We start from the raw sequence: 25,980 nt of genomic DNA on the forward strand, positions 1-25,980 counted from the left end.
TTCCAGCAGTTGCCGTGGCCACCAGGTCCGATGGACCGACCCCAAATAACTCCTCCCCTTTATACGGCAATACTTCTTTGTGCCGTTTGGAATCTGCATCACCTGACCACTGTCGTGTCCATAAACATCTTCTGGCAGATATGGACATCGCACTTACTCTTGATGCCAGAGTGCAAATATCCCTCTGTGCATCTCGTATATATAGAAATGCATCCTTTAAATGCTCTATAGTCAATAAAATACTGTCCCTGTCAAGGGTATCAATATTTTTAGTCAGGGAATCCGACCAAGCCACCCCAGCTCTGCACATCCAGGCTGAGGCGATCGCTGGTCGCAGTATAACACCAGTAAGTGTGTATATACTTCTTAGGATATTTTCCAGCCTCCTATCAGTTGGCTCCTTGAGGACGGCCCTATCTGGAGACGGTACCGCCACTTGTTTTGATAAGCGTGTGAGCGCCTTATCCACCCTAAGGGGTGTTTCCCAACGCGCCCTAACTTCTGGCGGGAAAGGGTATACCGCCAATAATTTTCTATCGGGGGAAACCCACGCATCATCACACACTTCATTTAATTTATCTGATTCAGGAAAAACTACAGGTAGTTTTTTCACACCCCACATAATACCCTTTTTTGTGGTACTTGTAGTATCAGAAATATGTAACACCTCCTTCATTGCCCTTAACAAGTAACGTGTGGCCCTAAAGGAAAATACGTTTGTTTCTTCACCGTCGACACTGAAATCAGTGTCCGTGTCTGTGTCGACCGACTGAGGTAAATGGGCGTTTTAAAGCCCCTGACGGTGTTTGAGACGCCTGGACAGGTACTATTTTGTTTGCCGGCCGTCTCTGTTGACATTATCACGTAATTCCTTGAATAAGCCATCCATTCCGGTGTCGACTCCCTAGAGAGTGACATCACCATTACAGGCAATTGCTCCGCCTCCTCACCAACATCGTCCTCATACATGTCGACACACACGTACCGACACACAGCACACACACAGGGAATGCTCTGATAGAGGACAGGACCCCACTAGCCCTTTGGGGAGACAGAGGGAGAGTTTGCCAGCACACACCAAAAATGCTATTATTATACAGGGACAACCTTTATATAAGTGTTTTTCCCTTATAGCATTTTAATATATATAGTCATATCGCCAAATAAGTGCCCCCCCTCTCTGTTTTAACCCTGTTTCTGTAGTGCAGTGCAGGGGAGAGCCTGGGAGCCTTCCCACCAGCATTTCTGTGAGGGAAAATGGCGCTGTGTGCTGAGGAGAATAGGCCCCGCACCCTTTTCGGCGGGCTTCTTCTCCCGTTTTTCTGAGACCTGGCAGGGGTTAAATACATCCATATAGCCCCCAGGGGCTATATGTGATGTATTTTTAGCCAGAATAAGGTACTATCATTGCTGCCCATGGCGCCCCCCCCAGCGCCCTGCACCCTCAGTGACCGCTGCTATGAAGTGTGCTGACAACAATGGCGCACAGCTGCAGTGCTGTGCGCTACCTTATGAAGACTGAAAAGTCTTCTGCCGCCGGTTTCTGGACCTCTTTGGTGTCCAGTAGCCTAAGAAGCCAATCCATCCTGCACGCAGGTGAGTTCACTTCTCTCCCCTAAGTCCCTCGATGCAGTGAGCCTGTTGCCAGCAGAACTCACTGAAAATAAAAAACCTAACAAAACTTTTACTCTAAGCAGCTCTTTAGGAGAGCCACCTAGATTGCACCCTTCTCGGCCGGGCACAAAAATCTAACTGAGGCTTGGAGGAGGGTCATAGGGGGAGGAGCCAGTGCACACCACCTGATCCTAAAGCTTTTACTTTTGTGCCCTGTCTCCTGCGGAGCCGCTAATCCCCATGGTCCTGACGGAGTCCCCAGCATCCACTTAGGACGTCAGAGAAATGCACATTATATCACACTGAATGAGCCGAAATGCACATCATAGCACGCAGAATGAGCCGAAATGCACATCATAGCACGCAGAATGAGCCGAAATGCACATTATAGCACGCAGAATGAGCCAAAATTCACGTTATTGCACGCAGAATGAGCCAAAATTCACGTTATAGCACGCAGAATGAGCCAAAATTCACGTTATAGCACACTGAATGAGCCGAAATTCACGTTATAGCACACTGAATGAGCCGAAATTCACATTATAGCACACTGAATGAGCCGAAATTCACATCATAGCACGCAGAATGAGCCAAAATTCACATTATAGCACACTGACTGGGCCGAAATTCACATTATAGCACGCAGAATGAGCAAAAATTCACATTATAGCACACAGAATGAGCCAAAATTCACATTATAGCACACTGAATGAGCCGAAATTCACATCATAGCACAATGTATGAACCGAAATTCACATTACAGCATGTAGAATGAGCCGAAATTCACATTACAGTACACTGAATTAGCCAAAATAATGCAGGGACATATACACTTTAGCTAGGAGCGGAGGGGGGAGACATGGAACACAGAGGGGGCACACACACTTACTTTAGTTTGGAGGGTAGGAGACATGGCATACACACTGACAGTGACACCTGCTGCAGCCAGCAGCATGAGGAGTCGGATGGAGGCCGGGTGCCGCCGCGGCATTGGGAACGAGGTGGAGAGCGGTGCAGCACGGCGGGGGACGGGGAGAGAGAGAGAGCGCCCTGACGTGCGTAAAGGAAGGAGGGGGCGTGGTCAGAACAGAGGCCGCTCAGCCGCTGTATGCGCGTCAGGACGCTCTCTCTCTCTCCCCTGCACCGCTCTCCACCTCGTTCCCAACACCGCGGCGGGACCCGGCCTCCATACCGGTGCCGGTATGTGTATGGGGAGCTTTTGGCCTTAATCGCCCCCCGCTAAATCCGCCACTGCTCTCTACCCTCTTGGATTCATGGGAAAGGAGACCTGGCTCCCCATTGGTTAACAGCTGCCAACAAAGAACTAACCAGGCGAACAAAATGATTTGGCCACTAAGTATATAATGGATTTAATACATTTGAAAGTACTTTTGTGCAAACAAAATACTTGATGATAAACAGGGGTTAGGATGGCTTTTGAATAGTGGAAACAATGCTGCTACCACAACTTCCCTTTCCATAGTTTGCAGCCATCACATGAAAATGTTGAGGGTTTAATTATTGATGTTCTAATTGTGCGCATGTGCATTAGAGCTGTCCGTCAGAGTGTCTGCAGCTGAAAGCAGCTACACTACCATTAGATGAACATTAAAACAAGCGATAGTGACAACCATCGCAAACCCTACATCCAATGGAAAAAGGAGATTTATGGTAAGACTTACCATGGTTAAATCTCTTTCTGCGAGGTACACTGGATTTCACAGGGAATAACATCTGCTTGTAGAGTTGGATCTTGATCCAAGGCACCAACAGTCTAAAGCTTTGACTGTTCCCAAGATGCACTGCACCGCCTCCTCTATATCCCTGCCTCCAGGCACTGGAGCTCAGTTTTGTTAACCAGTCCAATGCAGTAGCAGGTAAAAGAGACGGAAGATGTTAGCCACATAGAACCACATTCTCACAACAGGAGATGGTACCAGCGGCTAATGCCATACAAACCTAAAGAAGGTAAGTGCGTCAGGGTGGGCGCCCTGTGGAATCCAGTGTACCTCGCAGAATGAGTTTTAACCATGGTAAGTCTTACCATAAATCTCCTTTTCTGCAGCAGGGTACTTTGGGTTCCACAGGGAATAACATCGAGGATGTCCTAAAGCAGTTCTTCATGGGAGGGGATGCACTGTAGCGGGCACAAGAACCCGGCGTCCAAAGGAGGCATCCTGGGAGGTGGAGGTATCAAAGGCATAGAACCTGATAAACTTGTTCACTGAGGACCACGTAGCTGCCTTGCACAATTGATCAAGGGACGCGCCACGGCGGGCCGCCCAAGAAGGTCCAACAGGCCGAGTAGAATGGGCCTTAATAGCAGCAGGAGCTGGAAGTCCAGCCTGCGCATAAGCTTGTGCAATCACCATTCTAATCCATCTGGCCAAGGTCTGCTTATTTGCAGGCCAGCCACGTTTGTGAACACCAAAAAGGACAAAGAGGTCTCCTAAGGCAGGTGGTTCTACATCCAAAGACCGCTCTTTGGAGGACAAATCAGGAGAGGTAAAGGCCGGAACCACAATCTCTTGGTTAAGGTGGAAAGATGACACCACCTTAGGTAGATAACCAGGGCGAGTTCTAAGAACCGCACGGTCACGGTGAAAAATCAGAAAGGGTGACTGACAAGAAAAGGCACCCAAGTCCGAAACCCGTTTAGCAAAGTCAATAGCTAGCAAAAACAAGACCTTAAGCGTAAGCCATTTAAGGTCCACAGACGCAAGAGGCTCAAATGGAGACTCTTGTAGGGTATTCAGAACAACAGACAAATCCCATGGAGCCACAGGAGGGACATAGGGAGGTTGAATCCATAAAACACCCTGAGTGAAAGTGTGAACATCAGGAAGAGACGCAATCTTTCTCTGAAACCACACCGACGAGGCAGATATATGAACCTTGAGGGAGGACAGACGAAGGCCTAAGTCCAGGCCCTGTTGCAGAAAAGCCAAAAGTTTGGCAGTACTGAACTTGTATACATCGTAATTCTTAGCCGCACACCAGGTGAAGTAAGAATTCCAGACCCTATGATAAATCCGAGCTGAAGCTGGTTTACGGGCTTTCAACATAGTTTGAATGACCGCCTCAGAAAATCCTTTGGCCCTCAGGAGTGAAGCTTCAAGAGTCACGCCATCAAAGCCAGTCGGGCCAGATTCTGGTAGACACAAGGGCACTGAACAAGGAGGTCTGGGCGTTGCGGAAGCAGAAGAGGACGCTCTATCGAGAGACCCTGCAAGTCTGAGACCCATTGCCGTCTGGGCCACGCTGGAGCGATTAGAAGTAGTATTCCTCCTTCTTGCTTGAACTTCCTTATTACCCTGGGCAGGAGTGACACTGGAGGGAACATGTACGGCAGCCGAAAGTTCCATGGAATTGCAAGTGCGTCCACGAACGCTGCTTGAGGATCCCTTGTCCTTACTCCGAAGACCGGAACCTTGTGATTGTGTCGAGACGCCATCAGGTCTACATCTGGTAGGCCCCACTTGTCCACTAGGAGTTTAAATACTTCTGGATGAAGGCTCCACTCTCCGGCGTGTATGTCCTGACGATTGAGGTAGTCCGCTTCCCAGTTGAGGACCCCCGGAATGAACACTGCCGATATGGCTGGCAGATGGCGTTCCGCCCATTGAAGAATCTTTGACACTTCCAACATTGCCATGTGGCTTCATGTGCCGCCTTGATGATTTATGTACGCCACCGTGGTGGCACTGTCCGACTGTACTTGAACAGGCCTGTTCGGTACCAGAGGCAGGGCAAGTTTCAGAGCATTGAACACTGCCCACAACTCCAGATTATTTATCGGGAGGAGAGATTCCTCCCTGGTCCACTGACCCTGAAGAGAGACCCCTCCAACACCGCTCCCTAACCCCGCAGACTGGCATCCGTCGTTAGGAGGACCCAGTTGGAGATCCAGAAGGGACGACCCCTGCTCAATTATTGGTCCTGTAGCCACCAGCTCAGTGACAGATGAACCTCCGGAGTCAAGGAGATCATAAGAGATCTGATCCGGTGAGGCAGGCCATCCCACCTGGCAAGAATTAGCTTCTGCAGAGGGCAATTGTGAAATTGAGCGTACTCTACCATGTCGAAAGCCGACACCATAAGGCCTAGTACTTGCATCGCCGAGTGTATCGACACTTGTGGGCGAGACAGGAAACATCTTATCCTGTCCTGAAGCTTCAGGATCTTCACTGGAGACAAGAACAAACATTGGTTGTGTGTGTCCAGTAATGCCCCCAGGTGCACCATACTCTGAGCAGGGACCAGTGAGGATTTCTTCCAATTGATGAGCCACTCGTGTGCTTGTAGGAATTGGACCGTCAGTTCCAGATAACGGGTGAGAACCTCTGGGGAGTTCGCCAGGATCAGCAAGTCGTCCAGATATGGCAGGATCCTGATACCTTGCTGACGGAGAATGGCCGTCATGACAGCCATGACCTTGGTGAAGATCTGAGGAGCTGTAGTCAGTCCAAAGGGCAAGGCTTGGAATTGATAATGTAGGTTGCCAATAGCAAACCGCAGATACTGCTGATGCGATACAGCATTAGGTATGTGTAGGTAAGCATCCTGTATATCCAGGGATACCATATAATTCTTGGGCTCCAAAGCCAGAACAATAAAGCAAATAGTTTCCATACGGAATTTGGATACCTTCACAAATTTGTTCAAAGATTTGAAGTTGAGAATGGGCCGGGAGGATCCATTCGGCTTTGGGACTAGGAACAGCGTTGAATAGTACTCTGAGACAGAGGCACCGGCGCTATCACTCCCATGTCCAGGAGTGATTGCACCACCAAACGTAGAGTTTTTGCCTTTAACGGATCCGAAGTGATAACCGTCGAGCAAAACCTGTGAGGGGGACGTGTCCTGAAAGAGATAGCGTATACGCGAGTGACGACTTCCCTCACCCAGGCGTCCGAAGTGGTCTGTTACCATACCTTGGTGAACTGCAGGAGTCGGCCTCCAACCCTGGGATCCCCCAGGGGGATCCCAGACACAGCCCCGTCATGCAGCAGGCTTGTCTGGTTTGGAAGCAGGCTAACGGTCAGCCCAAGAACGTTTAGGCTTGGGCTTAGAGGTTTTGGAAGTGCGAGTCTATTTCAGGTACGCCTGACCCTTTGCTTTACTTGGAGGTCGAAAGGAACGAAAGGAGGTACTTTTAGCCTTCGGAGCCGAAGGATTAGTACTTGGTAGACATGCAGCAACAATCTTGTTCAAATTTCCCCCCGAATAGGATATCTCCCTTAAAAGGGATCACCTCCAAGGTCTTTTCAGAGTCCAGGTCAACCGACCAGGACCGCAACCACAGAATCCGTCGAGCCAGAATGGACGTAGTAGATGCTTTGGCCGCCAGAACACCGGCATCAGAGGCCGCCTCCTGAATGTAATGAGAGGCTGTGGTAAAATATGAAAGACACTGTCTGGCATTATCAGAAAAATTCAGAGGTAGCTCTGCCTCAACAGCTTGAACCCAGGCTTCAATACCTTTTGCAGCCCAAGAAGCAGCTATAGTGGGTCTATGTACAGCACCCGCAAGAGTGTAAATAGACTTCAAGCAACCCTCCACGCGCTTATCTGTCGGTTCCTTCAGAGAGGTGACGGTAGTGACAGGCAGAGTGGAAGACACCTCAAGACGAGCCACATGTGAGTCCACCGTTGGTGGTGTTTCCCAATTCTTACTTAACTCTGCAGAGAGGGGATAACAAGCTAGCATCTTTTTAGACAGGGAGAATTTCTTCCCTGGAGACTCCCAGGATTCCTGACGTATGTCAACCAAATGGTCAGAATGTGACAAAACTAATTTAGTAACCTTCTGACGTTTACATTTATTAGGTTTCTTAGACGTATCTGGAGGATCAGTTTCATCCTCAATCTGAAGAATCAGTTTGATAGCCTCCAACAGGTCAGGGACATCAACCTGCATTGTAGATTCCTCATCAGAAGCATCTGCATCAGTGTCTGATGGGTCAGTATATACCCCATCTTCATCGGATGAAGTATCCGAAAACATGAGTGAATTGTGAGGAAGAAATAGCCCGCTTAGATGACACCTTGGTCCTAGGAGGGCGAGGGTTAGGCTTTAGTTTAACCAAAGACTGATTTAATTGCTGTAACTGAGTAGACAGAGCATCCGCCCATGGCGGATTAACTACAGGGACAATATGTGGCTGTAATGGCACAGGAGGTCCCACAAGGGGCGTAAGTCTCGTTACTAGCGTAGTCAGTAAATTAGAAAAAACAGCCCAAGGTGGGTCTTGGTGTGCCACCGGTGCTGCAGACTGACTGAGGGGTACAGAACCCCCGTTACCTGGACCCTCAGCTGGAATATTTTCCTCAGATAAATCCGCGGCGTCAGCACTGCATGATGCAGGATCAGCCACGGATCTCCCGCCCTGTGTAGCAGACATTATATGTAAACATAGCCTAAGGGCCGAAACACACGAGGCGGCTGGCGCCGCCCGGCAAACACCCGGCCGGCTTTAAACCGCTGCCGTGATGTAAAGATACATGCAGCGCAATGTGTCCTTACACACGGCACGGTCCCGGCACGGCTGCCAGGTTGCAGACGGCTCTCACCACTGGAAGGTCTGGCTGCCGGGCCGGCGCCGGGCCGGCGCCGGGCCGTCTTTGCAGCCAGTAAACCGTGTGTGTGAAGGGGAGCTTTCACACACAACGGTTTTTTCTCAAGCCGTGTCTGATACTGCGCATGCGCACAGCATCACACACGGCTCAAAGCCGTCCTGTGTGAGCGACTCTGCCGGTTTCTCCCGGATGGCAAAAAGCCGGACAAAGTTTGTCCGGCTTTTTGCCATCCGGGAGAAACCGGACAGTGTGTTACAGCCCTTAGGACGTAACAGTACAATATAGCCAGACACAGTACCTGACAAAATCCCCCTGTGGAGTGTGACTGCCAATGCAGAACACAAACAGAGGATTTAAGTTGTATATGGTGACTGAAATACACAGAGAAAAATACAAAAACAGTATATATATATATATATATATATATATACAATGCTCAGACCGGCACTCCAATGAATGAAGTAATCAGCTGGTGCCCTCACATATACCTCCGTATATACATACAATCACTGCTGGTGCGGCACTCGGCTTAAGAAAAATTCCAGTAGACTGGCGTGTATAACAAGTTATACACGCCAGTCTACTGGAATTTTTCTTAAGCCGAGTGCCGCACCAGCAGTGATTGTATATATATATATATATATATATATATATATATATATATATATGACCCTGACGCACTTAAACCCCCTCAGGGTACAGAATATAGTGATAGCAAGACGTGATACACGGCATGGAAACCACACGGCAGCTATAGGCACACACAGTCACATGTACAATGCAGAAATTATTACACACAACAATAAGTTGCACTGGACTAGTAATGTTACATAAAACTATGTATGTATACAGATATACACAACAATGCACAGTAAAAACTGGATGTATATCACAGTATACTTGTACTAAATATTCCTGTAGTTATGCACTTGTTCTTAACTAACACTGTCTAAACGACATGTAGAATACTTAAGTGTCCTGTAAATGCACAGCGCTGATGAGGCAGGCGGTTTTACAGAGGAGACAGTGCCCAGCAGTCTCAGAATCAGCGCAGCTCTGTGTAATGGAACCCAAACTCTGACAGGGAGTGATGGAGAGAGATTCAGCTCCAGGGCGGGAACATCTGCTGTAGAAGGCGCCTGGGGCTGAGGGAGGGCCTACAGGTCAGCGCCTTATCCCCTCTGCTGGGCTTCACCACTGGGTACTATGGAGCCTATAATAAACGGATTTTAGCAAATCCGATCTGTGCTCCTTGCCCCGGTGGATATAGTGGGGTCCCTGTACGGCCACAGTGTCCATGCCAGCGGCGCGGTCCGTCTCCTAGGACCACGTCCGGATCGCGATTTCGGGGGACCCTCTTACCTCCTCCCTGTAAGTGCGGCCACGCGATCCAGGAGCGCAGCGGGGGTATATGTGTGCCTGATGAGACCGGAGTGCCTCTGCTGTAAGTACCCGGCAACCAGGGTGCGGGAGTATACAGCACCGCTGGGGGAGGTGATGGAGCCGCAGCACGATATGTCAGTATGACATATAGCATCTAGTGCCTGTGCTGCGGCCCTTGAAGTCTTCTTTCTTCTCAGAAAAGCTCTTTTCAGGGCTGTTTAACGCAGCTCTCCCTGTTAGCTGCCTGCACTGCAGGCACCAACTTACAAACTGAGCTCCAGTGTCTGGAGGTGGGGATATAGAGGAGGCGGTGCAGTGCATCTTGGGAACAGTCAAAGCTTTAGCCTGTTGGTGCCTAGGATCCAACTCTACACCACAATGTTATTCCCTGTGGAATCCCAGTGTACCCCGCTGCAGAAACTATTTTAATCATATAGAGAATACTCCTTTTCTGCTATCTATCCCTAAGAGGAGTGCCAGTATCAGGAAGATGATATGAAAAGCATTGTAATTTTTTACTGTCACCTAAGGACCTTACTCAGCATCAGTTACAGTTTTGCTAATTTAGATAACTGCTAACACCGGCATGCTGGGAGTCGCCCAACACAGGGCAAAGCCACCCAGCATACTAATTGCCGACAGCAATTTAATCACAATGCAATTGCATAGCAGACCCGTCAAAATAAGGGTATCCCCTTGCCTGTATTTTTTCTTGCAGCAGCCATGTGTGATGTCACGCGGCTGCCCCGAACAACGGCTTGGACCCGCCCGTGTTTCATACGACACTCCCCTGCAACACCACATCGCCTCCCCCGACCACCCCATGAATGCCTCTGCCTGCTATGAAAACGCAGCTCTCAGGCCGCACAAAGCGGGAAAATGTGAACGCATTGCATTACTGACTAATGCTGAATAAGGCACTAAGTGGCCTGCAGCGAGTTCTCACTGCTTGATCAATTATGCAATTACCTGAGAGGTATGTACAAATAAAAAAAAAATCCCATTATGGTGGAGATGGCCTCAATAAATGTGCATGGAGAAGGCACTATTAAATGGGTGAATCACTTTAAAAGTGACTCATAATCATCAATGGGGAGATTTTTTTTATTTTTAGAAATTATGTGTGGGCTTTCCTTTTCATAAATGTATTTTTAAGTTTTGTACTTTATTGATGGTTGATAGCAATGTGTGTATATACACCCACAACATTAAAACCACCTGCCTAATATTGTGTAGGTCCCCGTCATGTCACCAAAACATCTCTGGCCCACCGAGGCATAGACTCAACAGACTTCTGAAGGTGTCCTGTGGTACCAAAACGTTAGCAGCAGATCCTCTAAATCCTGCAATGCAAGTTATGAGGTGTGGCCTCCATCTGCCCTTCTTTTTCCAGCACATCCCACAGATGCTTGATCAGATTGAGATCTGGGGATTTCAGAGGCCAAGGCAACATCTTGAACTCTTTGTCATGTTCCTCAAACTATTCCTGAACAATTTTTGCAGTTTGGCAGGGGGCATTATACTAGTGAAAGAGGCCACTGTCATTAGGTAATACCATTGCCATAAAGAGGTTTACTTGGTCTGCAACAATACTTAGGTAGGTGGTACATGTCACAGTAACAGCCACATGAATTCCAGGACCCATGGTTCCCAGCAGAACATTGCCCACAGCATCATACTGCCTCCGCCAGATTGCCTTCTTCCCATAGTACATCCTGTTGCCATCTCTTCCCCAGGTAAACAATGCACATGCACCTGGCCATACACATGATGTGATTCATCGGACCAGGCCGCCTTCTTCCATTGCTCCATAGTCCAGTTCTGACTCTCTCATGCCTATTGTAGGTGCTTTCTGCAGTGGACAGGGTTCAGCATGGGCACTCTGACTGGTCTGTGGCTATTTGGCCCCATACACAGCAAGCTGCAATGCACTTTGTGTTCTGGCACTTTTAGATCACAGTGCAGCATTCACTTTTTCAACAATTTATGCTAAAGTATCTCTTCTGTGGGATTGGAACATCTATCAATGTGCCTTGGGCACAGATTGCACCAGTGGCATGTGGTGAAGTGAGGCAGAGCCTTTCCTGTCATACTCCAGTTTACCCCACAGTTTTGACTATATAAAGTATATGAAAAATACAAAGAATATTTTAGAAATATCTTCTTTGTATTATTCTAATCATTTTTATAGTCTGAAGCAGTGCCTCCCTGCCTACCTTTTCCGCACATCTCTGATCAAAGCGCATCAAATTTCCAGCAATATATACTGCTGCACCTGTGTATAATGCCCACATGCACCCTTTGGCTCATATATAGTGTGTAAATCTGGCTCTGGTATTAGCCTGTGCCACCTGAGCCATTTACCTCACTACATGTCCCTGGATTACACTGTCATGTGTTCACCAGTTGTCCTTACTTGAACCGCTTTTAGCAGATACTAACCACTGTATACCAAGAGTACCCTACAATATCTGCCATTTTGGAGATGCTCTGACCCAGTTGTCTAGCCATCACAATTTGACCCTGTCATGATTTGCCTTGAACCCCCCCGGAAGTTCCCTGGCAGTCCCGGACACACAATTTGTTTGTTTTTTGTGCATACGATCTTATGCCGCATTGTGCGCCCCCTATACGACAAATTGACACACAATCTTTCATATGCCTCCCAAAAACCATACACTCAAATGACACTGATTGAACGGTGCATTGTATGTGCATTAAACATGGTACGATATGCATATGATTACAACGGATATTATGGGCTGCACGTATGATCAGGGGATGCGACATTCGACCCACGGGACCGCGCATCACATCGTAATCGTACCCAAATAATGCACGATGTGCACACGATGCAGCGATCGAGGCGTTGGAATTGTCATTTGTACATAAAATCGTCCTAGCGTATGGCCAGCTTAACATATCCCACCCCTGGACAGGTGCCATTGTAACAACATAATCGATGTTATTCACTTCACCCATCAGTGGTTTTAATGTTATGGGTCCTACTGTATTTATCATTTAATATTTGCTGCATGTTTTAAGTATCACCCCCTAATAGCAGCCAGATATACCATATCCATTTCTGACAGCTGCTGAAGCACACATAGGTTTCTACGGAGGATGCAAAGCTCACAGCAGCTTAGCCACTGTAGCCTATATAAGGCTGTATTTCGCAGAAAATATACTCGAGTGGGTGGTATACAATTTCTTATCACATATTAAAACAGTGGCGATAAATTAAAATTATTGGGTCTGCACTTCAGCTGAAGAAGAAACATACTGCAGGTGAACACAGATGTGCTGATAGTGTGTACACCACCAAACCAATACTCTGCATTACCTTTAATACCATTACACACAATTCTGTCAAAATGTAATGAAGCCTGAATGTGCAACGGGGACTATTCCCAGTACTGAGCACCCCAACTGTCATTTCTTCCACCACGCTGTCTGTGAACCTAGAGAAATACCCGTAGAGAGACACCCTAGCGCCGCACAGCGAGCTATTATTATTTGTATTAGGTCCCTGCCCACTCTCCATCGGCGAGCGCAGCAGCCCTGTTGTCCTCCTCGCTCACAGGCAGCGCCAGGCTGTGCCAGTGACTAGTCCGTGTGACAGGGGGACGTAGAGCGGCGGGTGCCCGGGGCTCGCACATTGGGGAGGGCCTGATTGGGAGAGCTCCTGTTAGGGGGGCTGTGTGAGGGGAGGCGGCTGCTGTGGGGCCTCTCTTGCCCCCTTTTGCTGCTGCTGTACATCGCACACTCCCCCATCTCCAGCAGCGGCTGCCGCAGGACGGAGGGGGCGGAAGGGTTGTGTGTCGCTGTTGCTGCTGCGAGGGCTGGAGGAGGACAGGATGGCTCGGCCCAGGCCCCGAGACTACAAGGCTGGAGAACTGGCGTTTGCCAAGATGAAGGGCTACCCGCACTGGCCGGCCAGGGTGAGTGCCCGGCGGGGCGTATGATGGGGCAGTGGGCACCACAAAAGGGCGCGAAACCGCCCCCCCCCCCCCCCACTCTCTGCCTGTACATGGCACCCCGGGGGGTGGGGCAGCAGCGGCTGAGAGCCCAGGTGATGTATGGGGCCTGTGCTGGAGCATCCTTCTGTGCATGCCTGGCAGCATCCTCCATAGGCGGCCGGTGCTGGACCAGTGCACCCGGCTGTACCCGGAGAGCACACACTGCTGCTGCACTGCACGTGCCCCCTACAGTGTACACACATGCAGCCATTGTGATCAGCTAGCACTGCCTGCACGGACAGTAAGGTCTCAGGGTTACATTGTTCTCCCACACTGCTCTGCACCCTGCCAGCCTCCAGCAGATTTGGAGCTGCCACCCCACCATGTTTGTGCCAGGCTGGCAAGGCATGCTGGGACTGAACATGTCCCTGCATCTTGGGAAGCCACAGGTTACTGTGACTTGCAGGGCATGCTGGGTGTTCTAGTTCCAAAATAAGAAATGGTGCTGCAGGAGCCCATATCCCTCTCTGTAAGGAGGATGCCATAGGAAAAGATTTTGGTTATTTAATAAAACTTACTTTGCCTGGCTAAGCTAAGCAGGGTAACAGGCATTCTGGAACTTCTAGTTCCACTGCAGCTAGAGAGCCATAGGTTGGCTAAGCCAACTTCACCGAGAGAGATTCCCGATAAGAGAAGCATAATGCTTCTATATAACCTCACTCAGTTACATTATAATTGTAGTTGGATTTCAAGTTTCAAGCAGATATGTGCTGTGTAACATGTACAGTAATTAGTAATTCCTGTAGTTCAGTATGATTATCATATGCAGATAAGACTGATATTACCCTCATGTTTACCATACATGGCTCCTTATGTAGAAAATTGACATTAAGCATAAGAGACACGTACCTGTAATTTGTCTGATTGTTAATATATGCATTGGTATAATGATAAGTTCAGTGTAGGACACTTTTATTGATTCACATCTGGTTACCAGCAATTAGTTTTTCGAGGACTAAAGCCTGATAAGTGTGGTACACACAGGATTGTTCTGTCAAATGTTATGATGTGGCACACCAGATAGCTGTTATGGAGACACATTTGGGGATAGGTTTGGAGACTGGCTATTCAGTAATCACAGACCTAGAGGTGTCAGGGATGCTCTCCCTCCTATTCCTCAACAAAAACATTCATTACAGCTGCAGTTCTCCAATCGAGAATATGTCCATGTATACAGTACTTACCTGACTGCTCTCATTAAAGGTAACATCAGTATTATCAATATGTCTTCGAAATCTCAAAAATGATGTCAGGATTATATATGACTGACAACATAGGTCTGCATTTACTACAAATAACGTCAAAGCTCTGTAGTATGATTTCCTCAGGCATGTTGTTTGTTAGGGAAAGAATACGTTTACCTTCAGGGTTAGATTAGCATCATAAATGGCATGTTTGTTTATTTATCTCAGGGTCCAAGATGTGTTTACTCAAGGTATTGCTGGTTGCAGTTGCTGTAAACCTATGTTCTCTGTCACCTGCTCATATCAGACAACCTTACAATTATTGCCCCATTAACAAATGGTAACCCTGTTTTTTAAAAATATAATACTTTTTTTTTTCTCTTTATCAACGTTAATAAAGCAAGTGCTATATTTGTATTATAAAAATAATATTTTCACATGGATTTAATGGCATACCTGAAAGATCATTTTAAGTATAAACAGACAGAAAAATGACAAATACCTGAAAGATCATGTCTGAGTTTAATAATCTTATAGTCAAACACAGTATATGAAAATACAGTGATTTTTCCAAGAATAGTTATCTTTGCAGAAAGCAATGATCATCTCTCTTCCCATATACCTTCATTTCATCTTGTTATTTTGGATTCCTTTCTTCAGGCAGAATATGATCAGGCTCATCACAGAGACATGGGCTGTACCATTTACATTTTCTATGGTTTACACATTTTCATTTAAAATGACTGGTTCCTATACTGATAAAGCTTACCAATGATAACAAAATATACCATGCATTGTATAATATATGTGTGGCATAGAAACAAAATACTGCTAACCATCCATAGCACTAATCTAATGCAATGATGCCTCCTCTTTGTGGTTCTCTTCCTACTATTTAAAGAATACAGCCAACCTGGGAAGCAAATATACTTTAAGAAAAGATAGCTTCAAAACCATGGAGGTCTGATGAAGAGCGGATTCGATATTTGTTATTGAAAAGAAATAATCGGCAAGTGATGACTGCTTCTCAGAGAAAGCTGTCTGTGATAATGGAGATTCAGCATGATCATGCCGTACACATGCATTTACTAGGAACACCACACCTCCATGGCTTCCGCTGTGTTTTCTCTGTGTTTCTCATTCACTAGCACTCCCTCAGCAGCTACATTTGTAAGGAGGAAAAACCATCTCCATGTTTGCTCACCCTTCTAAAGCTGTATCTTTGTGAGGAAGTAATTGTGACTTCACTCCAGACATAATTTAACTGAAATCGCATGTCTAGATTCTTTCATGTTAGTTTTGGCAAAGAACAGACTCCAGGGCTTTCATATGTTTTCACTTTGTATCTACGGATATCAGAGCGAAATGTATATTTCTCTATCGTCCTAAGTGGATGCTGGGGTTCCTGAAAGGACCATGGGGAATAGCGGCTCCGCAGGAGACAGGGCACAAAAAAGTAAAGCTTTACTAGGTCAGGTGGTGTGCACTGGCTCCTCCCCCCATGACCCTCCTCCAGACTCCAGTTAGATTTTGTGCCCGAACGAGAAGGGTGCAATCTAGGTGGCTCTCCTAAAGAGCTGCTTAGAGAAAGTTTAGTTTAGGTTTTTTTCTTTACAGTGAGTCCTGCTGGCAACAGGATCACTGCAACGTGGGACTTAGGGGGAAAGTAGTAAACTCACCTGCATGCAGAGTGGATTTGCTGCTTGGCTACTGGACACCATTAGCTCCAGAGGGATCGAACACAGGCCCAGCCGTGGAGTCCGGTCCCGGAGCCGCGCCGCCGACCCCCTTGCAGATGCTGAAGCGTGAAGAGGTCCGGAAACCGGCGGCTGAAGACTCCTCAGTCTTCATAAGGTAGCGCACAGCACTGCAGCTGTGCGCCATTTTCCTCTCAGCACACTTCACTGGGCAGTCACTGAGGGTGCAGAGCGCTGGGGGGGGGCGCTCTGAGAGGCAAATATAAACCTTATACAAGGCTAAAAATACCTCACATATAGCCCATAGGGGCTATATGGAGATATTTAACCCCTGCCTGACTGGAAAAATAGCGGGAGAAGAACCCGCCGAAAAAGGGGCGGGGCCTATCTCCTCAGCACACGGCGCCATTTTCTGTCACAGCTCCGCTGGTCAGAACGGCTCCCAGGTCTCTCCCCTGCACTGCACTACAGAAACAGGGTAAAACAGAGAGGGGGGGCACATTAATGGCTATATATATATATATATTAAAGCAGCTATAAGGGAGCACTTAATATAAGGATATCCCTTGTATATATAGCGCTTTGTGGTGTGTGCTGGCAGACTCTCCCTCTGTCTCCCCAAAAGGGCTAGTGGGTCCTGTCTTCATTAGAGCATTCCCTGTGAGTTTGCGGTGTGTGTCGGTACGTGGTGTCGACATGTATGAGGACGATATTGGTGTGGAGGCGGAGCAATTGCCAAATATGCAGATGTCACCCCCCAGGGGGTCGACACCAGAATGGATGCCTTTATTTGTGGAATTACGTGATGGTTTATCTTCCCTTAAACAGTCAGTTGAGGACATGAGGCGGCCGGACAATCAATTAATGCCTGTCCAGGCGCCTCAAACACCGTCAGGGGCTGTAAAACGCCCTTTGCCTCAGTCGGTCGACACAGACCCAGACACGGGCACTGATTCCAGTGACGACGGTAGAAATTCAAACGTATTTTCCAGTAGGGCCACACGTTATATGATTTTGGCAATGAAGGAGACGTTACATTTAGCTGATACTACAGATACCGTAAAACAGGGTATTATGTATGGTGTGAAAAAACTACAAACAGTTTTTCCTGAATCAGAAGAATTAAATGACGTGTGTGATGAAGCGTGGGTTGCTCCTGATAAAAAGTTGATAATTTCAAAAAAGTTATTGGCATTATACCCTTTCCCGCCAGAGGTTAGGGCGCGCTGGGAAACACCCCCTAAGGTGGACAAGGCGCTCACACGCTTATCCAAACAAGTGGCGTTACCCTCTCCTGAGACGGCCGCACTTAAGGATCCATCAGATAGAAAGATGGAAGTTATTCAAAAGAATATATACACACATGCAGGTGTTATACTACGACCAGCTATAGCAACTGCCTGGATGTGCAGTGCTGGAGTAGTTTGGTCAGAATCCCTGATTGAAAATATTGATACCCTAGATAGGGACAATGTTTTACTGTCGTTAGAACAAATAAAGGATGCATTTATCTATATGCGTGATGCACAGAGGGATATTTGCACACTGGCATCTCGGGTGAGTGCTATGTCCATTTCAGCCAGAAGAGCCTTATGGACACGACAGTGGACAGGCGATGCGGATTCAAAACGTCACATGGAGGTTTTGCCGTATAAAGGGGAGGAGTTATTTGGAGTTGGTCTATCAGACTTGGTGGCCACGGCTACTGCCGGGAAATCCACTTTTTTACCTCAAGTCACTCCCCAACAGAGAAAGGCACCGACCTTTCAACCGCAGCCTTTTCGCTCCTACAAAAATAAGAGAGCAAAGGGCTTGTCGTACCTGCCACGAGGCAGAGGAAGAGGGAAGAGACACCAACAGGCAGCTCCTTCCCAGGAACAGAAGCCCTCCCCGGCTCCTGCAAAAACCTCAGCATGACGCTGGGGCCTCTCAAGCGGACTCGGGGACAGTGGGGGGCCGTCTCAAAAATTACAGCGCGCAGTGGGCTCACTCGCAGGTAGACCCCTGGATCCTGCAGATAATATCTCAGGGGTACAGGTTGGAATTAGAGACGGATCCTCCTCATCGTTTCCTGAAGTCTGCCTTACCAACCGTCTCTTCCGAAAGGGAGAGGGTGTTGGAAGCCATTCACAAGCTGTACGCTCAGCAGGTGATAGTCAAAGTACCCCTATTACAACAAGGAAAGGGGTATTATTCCACTCTATTTGTGGTACCGAAGCCGGATGGCTCGGTAAGGCCTATTCTAAATCTGAAGTCCTTGAACCTCTACATAAAAAAGTTCAAGTTCAAGATGGAGTCACTCAGAGCAGTGATAGCGAACCTGGAAGAAGGGGACTTTATGGTATCCTTGGACATCAAGGATGCGTATCTACACGTTCCGATTTACCCCGCACACCAGGGGTACCTCAGGTTCATTGTTCAAAACTGTCACTATCAGTTTCAGACGCTGCCGTTCGGATTGTCCACGGCGCCTCGGGTCTTTACCAAGGTAATGGCCGAGATGATGATTCTTCTTCGAAGAAAAGGCGTATTAGTTATCCCATACTTGGACGATCTCCTAATAAGGGCAAGGTCCAGAGAACAGCTGGAGACAGCTTTAGCACTATCTCAAGAGGTGCTAAGACAACACGGGTGGATTCTGAATATTCCAAAATCCCATTTAATCCCGACAACTCGTCTGCTGTTCCTAGGAATGATTCTGGACACGGTTCAGAAAAAGGTTTTCCTTCCAGAGGAAAAAGCCAAGGAGTTATCCGATCTGGTCAGGAACCTCCTAAAACCAGGAAAAGTGTCAGTACATCAATGCACAAGAGTCCTGGGAAAAATGGTGGCTTCTTACGAAGCAATTCCATTCGGCAGATTCCATGCAAGAATATTCCAAAGGGATCTGTTGGACAAATGGTCAGGGTCGCATCTGCAGATGCACCTGCGAATAACCCTGTCACCAAAGACAAGGGTGTCACTTCTGTGGTGGTTGCAGAAGGCTCACCTATTAGAAGGCCGCAGATTCGGCATTCAGGATTGGATCCTGGTGACCACGGACGCCAGCCTGAGAGGCTGGGGAGCAGTCACACAAGGAAGAAACTTCCAGGGAGTATGGACGAGTCTGGAAAAGTCTCTTCACATAAACATTCTGGAACTAAGAGCAATCTACAATGCTCTAAGCCAGGCGGAACTTCTCCTGCAAGGAAAGCCGGTGTTGATTCAGTCGGACAACATCACGGCGGTCGCCCATGTAAACAGGCAGGGCGGCACAAGAAGCAGGAGTGCAATGGCAGAAGCTGCCAAGATTCTTCGCTGGGCGGAGAATCACGTGATAGCACTGTCAGCAGTGTTCATCCCGGGCGTGGACAACTGGGAAGCAGACTTCCTCAGCAGACACGATCTTCATCCGGGAGAGTGGGGTCTACATCCAGAAGTCTTCAACATGTTAATAGACCGTTGGGAAAGACCAATTGTAGACATGATGGCGTCTCGCCTCAACAAGAAACTGGACAAATATTGCGCCAGGTCAAGAGATCCACAGGCAATAGCTGTGGACGCACTGGTAACTCCTTGGGTGTACCAGTCAGTGTATGTGTTTCCTCCTCTGCCGCTCATACCAAAGGTATTGAAGATCATACGGCAAAGAAGAGTAAGAACAATACTAGTGGTTCCGGATTGGCCGAGAAGGACTTGGTATCCGGAACTTCAAGAGATGCTCACGGACGAACCGTGGCCTCTACCTCTGAGAAGGGACCTGCTACAGCAGGGTCCCTGTCTTTTTCAAGACTTACCGCGGCTGCGTTTGACGGCATGGCGGTTGAACGCCAGATCCTAAAAGGGAAAGGCATTCCAGAAGAAGTCATTCCTACCTTGATTAAGGCACGGAAGGAAGTCACCGTGAAACATTATCACCGCATTTGGCGAAAATATGTAGCGTGGTGCGAGGATCGGAGGGTTCCGACGGAGGAATTCCAACTGGGTCGTTTCCTACATTTCCTGCAATCAGGATTATCTATGGGTCTCAAATTGGGATCCATTAAGGTTCAAATTTCGGCCCTGTCAATATTCTTCCAAAAAGAATTGGCCTCTGTCCCTGAGGTCCAGACTTTTGTCAAGGGAGTACTGCATATACAGCCTCCTGTGGTGCCTCCGGTGGCACCGTGGGATCTAAATGTAGTTTTAGATTTCCTCAAATCCCATTGGTTTGAACCATTGAAAAAGGTGGATTTGAAATATCTCACATTGAAAGTGACTATGTTACTAGCCCTGGCCTCTGCCAGGAGAGTATCTGAATTGGCGGCTTTATCTTATAAAAGTCCTTATCTAATCTTCCATTCGGATAGGGCAGAACTGCGGACTCGTCCGCATTTTCTCCCTAAAGTGGTATCAGCATTTCATCTGAACCAACCTATTGTGGTGCCTGCGGCCACTAGCGACTTGGAGGACTCCAAGTTGTTGGACGTTGTCAGAGCCTTAAAAATATACATTGCAAGGACGGCTGGAGTCAGAAAATCTGACTCGCTGTTTATATTGTATGCACCCAACAAGTTGGGCGCACCTGCTTCTAAGCAGTCGATTGCTCGTTGGATTTGTAACACAATTCAACTTGCACATTCTGTGGCAGGCCTGCCACAGCCTAAAACTGTAAAAGCCCACTCCACAAGGAAGGTGGGCTCATCTTGGGCGGCTGCCCGAGGGGTCTCGGCATTACAACTCTGCCGAGCAGCTACGTGGTCGGGGGAGAACACGTTTGTAAAATTTTACAAATTTGATACCCTGGCAAAGGAGGACCTGGAGTTCTCTCATTCGGTGCTGCAGAGTCATCCGCACTCTCCCGCCCGTTTGGGAGCTTTGGTATAATCCCCATGGTCCTTTCAGGAACCCCAGCATCCACTTAGGACGATAGAGAAAATAAGAATTTACTTACCGATAATTCTATTTCTCGGAGTCCGTAGTGGATGCTGGGCGCCCATCCCACGTGCGGATTATCTGCAATACTTGTACATAGTTATTGTTAACTAATTCGGGTTATTGTTAAGGAGCCATCTTTAAGAGGCCCTTTCTGTTGTCATACTGTTAACTGGGTTTAGATCACAAGTTGTACGGTGTGATTGGTGTGGCTGGTATGAGTCTTACCCGGGATTCAAAATGCCTCCCTTATTGTGTATGCTCGTCCGGGCACAGTACCTAACTGGAGTCTGGAGGAGGGTCATGGGGGGAGGAGCCAGTGCACACCACCTGACCTAGTAAAGCTTTACTTTTTTGTGCCCTGTCTCCTGCGGAGCCGCTATTCCCCATGGTCCTTTCAGGAACCCCAGCATCCACTACGGACTCCGAGAAATAGAATTATCGGTAAGTAAATTCTTATTTTTTAGTAATGGAAGCATGTTTGAGCAATGCAATGTAAACCTGAATATCGTGTTTTTTAATGCAGGTGTTTACGCAAGTATTGTGTGTTGCTTTATTTGTAAATACAGTATGGGTTATTGTTTATTTAAGGTTGATATGACTTACATTAATATCTCTTGTTTGATTACACTTGTAAAAGGAATGAATAGGAATAGGCTTGGCATGCTTCGTTATCTAAACATTCATCAAAACGAAAAGAAAACAATAAAAGTTCTGCAATTTCTACGATTTTTGGACTCATCTAGATGGGAAGGTTACAGTGAAAAATACTATTTGTAGCTTGATTTAACAGAAAGGGTTCAGGTATTATTACAGTCTTTTTTTTTACCTCTTTGCTGCTGTTGACGAGTGGTATTCATTATCCTCATATACATGTAAAAGAGTCCCACTCGTAATCTGCAGCGTAGGACCCCTTACGGAAAAAAAATGTCATGCTCCCCACCGGTACTGATCACCGGGTAAGATTCGTGAGCAGCAATGGAGGCGGGGTCCCTGGCAAATGCACAGGCACGTCAACATCACTATTGTAATATAAATAAAAAACATGTAGGGACTCTATGAGGTATATTTACTAAAGTTTCTAAAAATGGAAAGTGGTGATGTTGCCCATAGCAACCAATCAGATTTCATCTATCATTTTCTAAGATGCAATAGATAAATGGTACACAGAATCTGATTGGTTGCTATGGGCAACATCACCACTTTTGATTTTTAGAATCTTTATTAAATTTACCCCTCTATCTCACCAACCCTGGAACGTAGAAGATGGCTGTGCACCTTCATATGAGAGAGGGGAGTCCCTTTTATCATGGTAGCCCCACCCAATATAATGCTGGGTACACATTACACGATAAGTGTACCCAGCAACATAGTTGGCGACAGGACCTGGCGGGGGAGCCGACATCGGCAAGTGCATACACACTTGCCGGGGGTGGCAGCTGCGGCGGGGGTCATGGTGCATTTGGCATCATGGCCCTTGCTAGCGAGGGCCGATGGAGGATGTCGCTGAGGACATGCAGGAGCACGCATCATCAGTGACATAACAGGTACACTATACGATGTACCCAATATGTCGCCGGATCAGACGACATCGTTTAGTGTGTACCCAGCTTGAGTTGTTGCCTGTGTGATCACTAGACAATAAGCTCTACAGTAAATTCATGAAGTCTCTAAAGATAAGTCATGGAGTCCAGAGTTAGGGAAACATCACCTCCAACCTGGCTTCAATAAATTCTAAAGCATACATATTTAAAAGAGGTCTGTGCCTTCTTTCCATTGAAGGACTCCATCAGTATTTATCATGTAGTGGTCACCAGACAGTATCTCTCTGCACTATAGAAAACAAACTTTTTGTATAGATGAAGGATGGCATCAAAGCACTATCTCCCCCACGTCTTGAAAGAGGGGAGTAACCGCTTTCAAACAATATGCCCTTATATGTTATTGTTTGGGCATCGTTCCCTTTTTCAAATTAAGTGAGGCCATTAACACCACCTCCCTTTCCTCCCTGTTCAACTCAGTTCTCTCTCTGTCATGCCCTGAACAAGCCGCTGCCCTATATAATGCATCCCTTACTTCTGCTCTTGACTCTGTCGCTCCTCTGACCACTATTCACCCAGATTAACACCTCAACCCTGGCACACCAAATACACCAGATATCTGCAAAAATGCTCACATACTGACAAGTGACAGTGGAGGAAATCACGCTCTAAGGCAGACTTCCTCCATTCAAAGTTATGCTCTCTTCCTTGCTGCCCTTTCCCTTGCTATACAGTCATACTTCAAGAATCTCATCACCTCCCAGTCTTCCAACCCCAAGGGCCTCTGCCACTGTCAACTACCTCCTCTGCCCAACCCAACCTCTTCTTTCCTTCTCACTCTCTGCTCTTGACTTTGCCACTTACTTCACATCCAAAATTGTCTTCATACGTCAGGACATCACATCCTAATAGATCATCATCAACCAGCCACCTCTTTCCCTTACCACCCCTCCCCATCCCTTTTCCCAACTCTTGACATCTTTCTCCCATGTATCTGGTGAGAAGGTCATGGCCCTCATCCATTCCTCCCTCCCAACTTGACCATACCCCCTCCCGCCTGTTCCGCTACCTCTCTCCTTCTGCCTGTTAACATCTTGCCCACCTCCTCAATCTCTCCCTCTCATCAGGCACTGTCCCCTCTGCCTTCAAGCATGCACTCGTCTCCCATAGTCTCAGAAAACCTAACCTTGGCCCTCATTCCGAGTTGTTCGCTCGCAAGGCGATTTTAGCAGTATTGCACACGCTAAGCCGCCGCCTACTGGGAGTGAATCTTAGCTTCTTAAAATTGCGAACGAAAGATTCGCAATATTGCGATTACACATCTCGTAGCAGTTTCAGAGTAGCTTCAGACTTACTCGGCATCTGCGATCAGTTCAGTGCTTCTCGTTCCTGGTTTGACGTCACAAACACACCCAGCGTTCGCCCAGACACTCCTCCGTTTCTCCAGCCACTCCCGCGTTTTTTCCGGAAACGGTAGCGTTTTTTCCCACACGCCCATAAAACGGCCTGTTTCCGCCCAGTAACACCCATTTCCTGTCAATCACACTACGATCGCCTGAGCGAAGAAAAAGCCGTGAGTAAAAATCCAAACTTCATAGCAAATTTACTTGGCGCAGTCGCAGTGCAGACATTGCGCATGCGCACTAAGCGGAAAAACGCTGCGATGCGAAGAAATTTTCCGAGCAAACGACTCGGAATGACCTCCCTTAATTCAACAACTGACCCATCTCTCTTCTCCCTTTTGCCTCCAAACGCCTCCCTTTTGCCTCCAAACTGCTTAAGCGTGTTGTCTACAACTGCCTTTCTTTCCTCCCACTCACTTCTTGACCCATTTCAGTTTTGCTTCCGTCCTCTCCACTCCACTGAAACTGTCCTCACAAAAGTCTGCAATGACCTCTATACTGCCAAATCTAAGGGCCACTACTCTCTGCTTATTATTCTTGACCTCTGTGCTGCTTTTGACACTGTGGACCACCCTCTCCTGTAAATCCTTCACTCCCCTGGTTTTCTTGATACTGCCCTCTCCTGGCTGTCCTCCTACCTCTAACCGTTCATTCTCTGTCACCTCTCATGACTCCACCTCCTCCCCACTTCCACTAACTGTAGGAGTCCCCCTAGGTTCTGTTCTTGGGGGGGTCATTCAGACCCGATCGCACGCTGCAGTTTTTTGCAGCCTTGCGATCGGGTTTGAACAGCGCATGCGCCGCAATGCGCAGGCGCGTCATTGTCGCCGGGCAGCAACGAGAAGAACTAAGAAAGTGCTTGCAGCTGCGAACGCAAGAAGATTGACAGGAAGAGGCCGGCCGGGGGTGTCAACTCACCGTTTTCTGGGAGTGTCGAAGAAAACGCAGGCGTGTCCGGCCGTTTGCAGGGAGGGATCCTGACGTCAGCTCCAAGAAGGATCATCGCAGCGGGTGAGTAAGTCTTGAGCTGTGCAGAGACTGCACAAACCTTTTGCTTGTGCAGCTCTCTGCACAGCCGATCGCACCCCTGCACAGCTCTAACCCTCTCCCCTGTAGGCAGCAAATACCTGGTCGCAGCAGTGCAAAAAATAGCCTGCGTACGACCAGGTCTGAATTAGGCCCTTGGTCTTCTCCTTTTCTCTCAGTATACATCCTCTTTAGGTAAACTCATTAGCTCTTTGACTTCCAATATTGGGGGTCATTCCGAGTTGATCGCTCGCTAGCTACTTTTTGCAGCACTGCTATCGGATAGTCGCCGCCTATAGGGGAGTGTATTTTTGCTTTGCAAATGTGCAAACGCTTTTACAGCCGAGCTGTACAAAAAAGTTTTGTGCAGTTTCTGAGTAGGTTTGAACTTCTCAACCGCTGCGATCACTTCAGCCTGTTCGTGTCCGGAATTGACCTCAGACACCCGCCCTGCAAACACTTGGACACGCCTGCGTTTTTCCAAACACTCCCAGAAAACGGTCAGTTGCCACCCACTAACGCCCTCTTCCTGCGAATCTCCTTGCGATCGGCTGTCCGAAAGGACTCTACGTTAAATCCATTGCTCAGCAACGATCCGCTCTGTATCCTTACGACGCGCCTGCGCATTGCGGTGCATACGC

General features: G+C 47.8%; 1 protein-coding gene across 3 annotated transcripts in view; it reads left to right on the forward strand.

Annotated features, from left to right (window-relative positions):
* The first annotated feature begins 13,135 nt into the window (after positions 1-13,135).
* The window catches only part of HDGFL3 (HDGF like 3), a 141,709-nt gene continuing 128,864 nt past the window's right edge, over positions 13,136-25,980 (forward strand). For 2 of the 3 annotated variants that reach the window (XM_063925966.1, XM_063925967.1), the window contains exon 1: positions 13,142-13,517. In XM_063925966.1, coding sequence (XP_063782036.1) covers positions 13,434-13,517 — 84 coding nt within the window. In that variant the 5' untranslated portion in view covers positions 13,142-13,433. Of the gene's footprint in view, positions 13,518-25,980 lie in introns of all 3 variants that reach the window. The other variant, XM_063925968.1, reaches the window with a different exon arrangement.

The sequence above is a fragment of the Pseudophryne corroboree genome, chromosome 6 (assembly GCF_028390025.1).
Source record: "Pseudophryne corroboree isolate aPseCor3 chromosome 6, aPseCor3.hap2, whole genome shotgun sequence".
NCBI classification, from domain to species: domain Eukaryota; kingdom Metazoa; phylum Chordata; class Amphibia; order Anura; family Myobatrachidae; genus Pseudophryne; species Pseudophryne corroboree.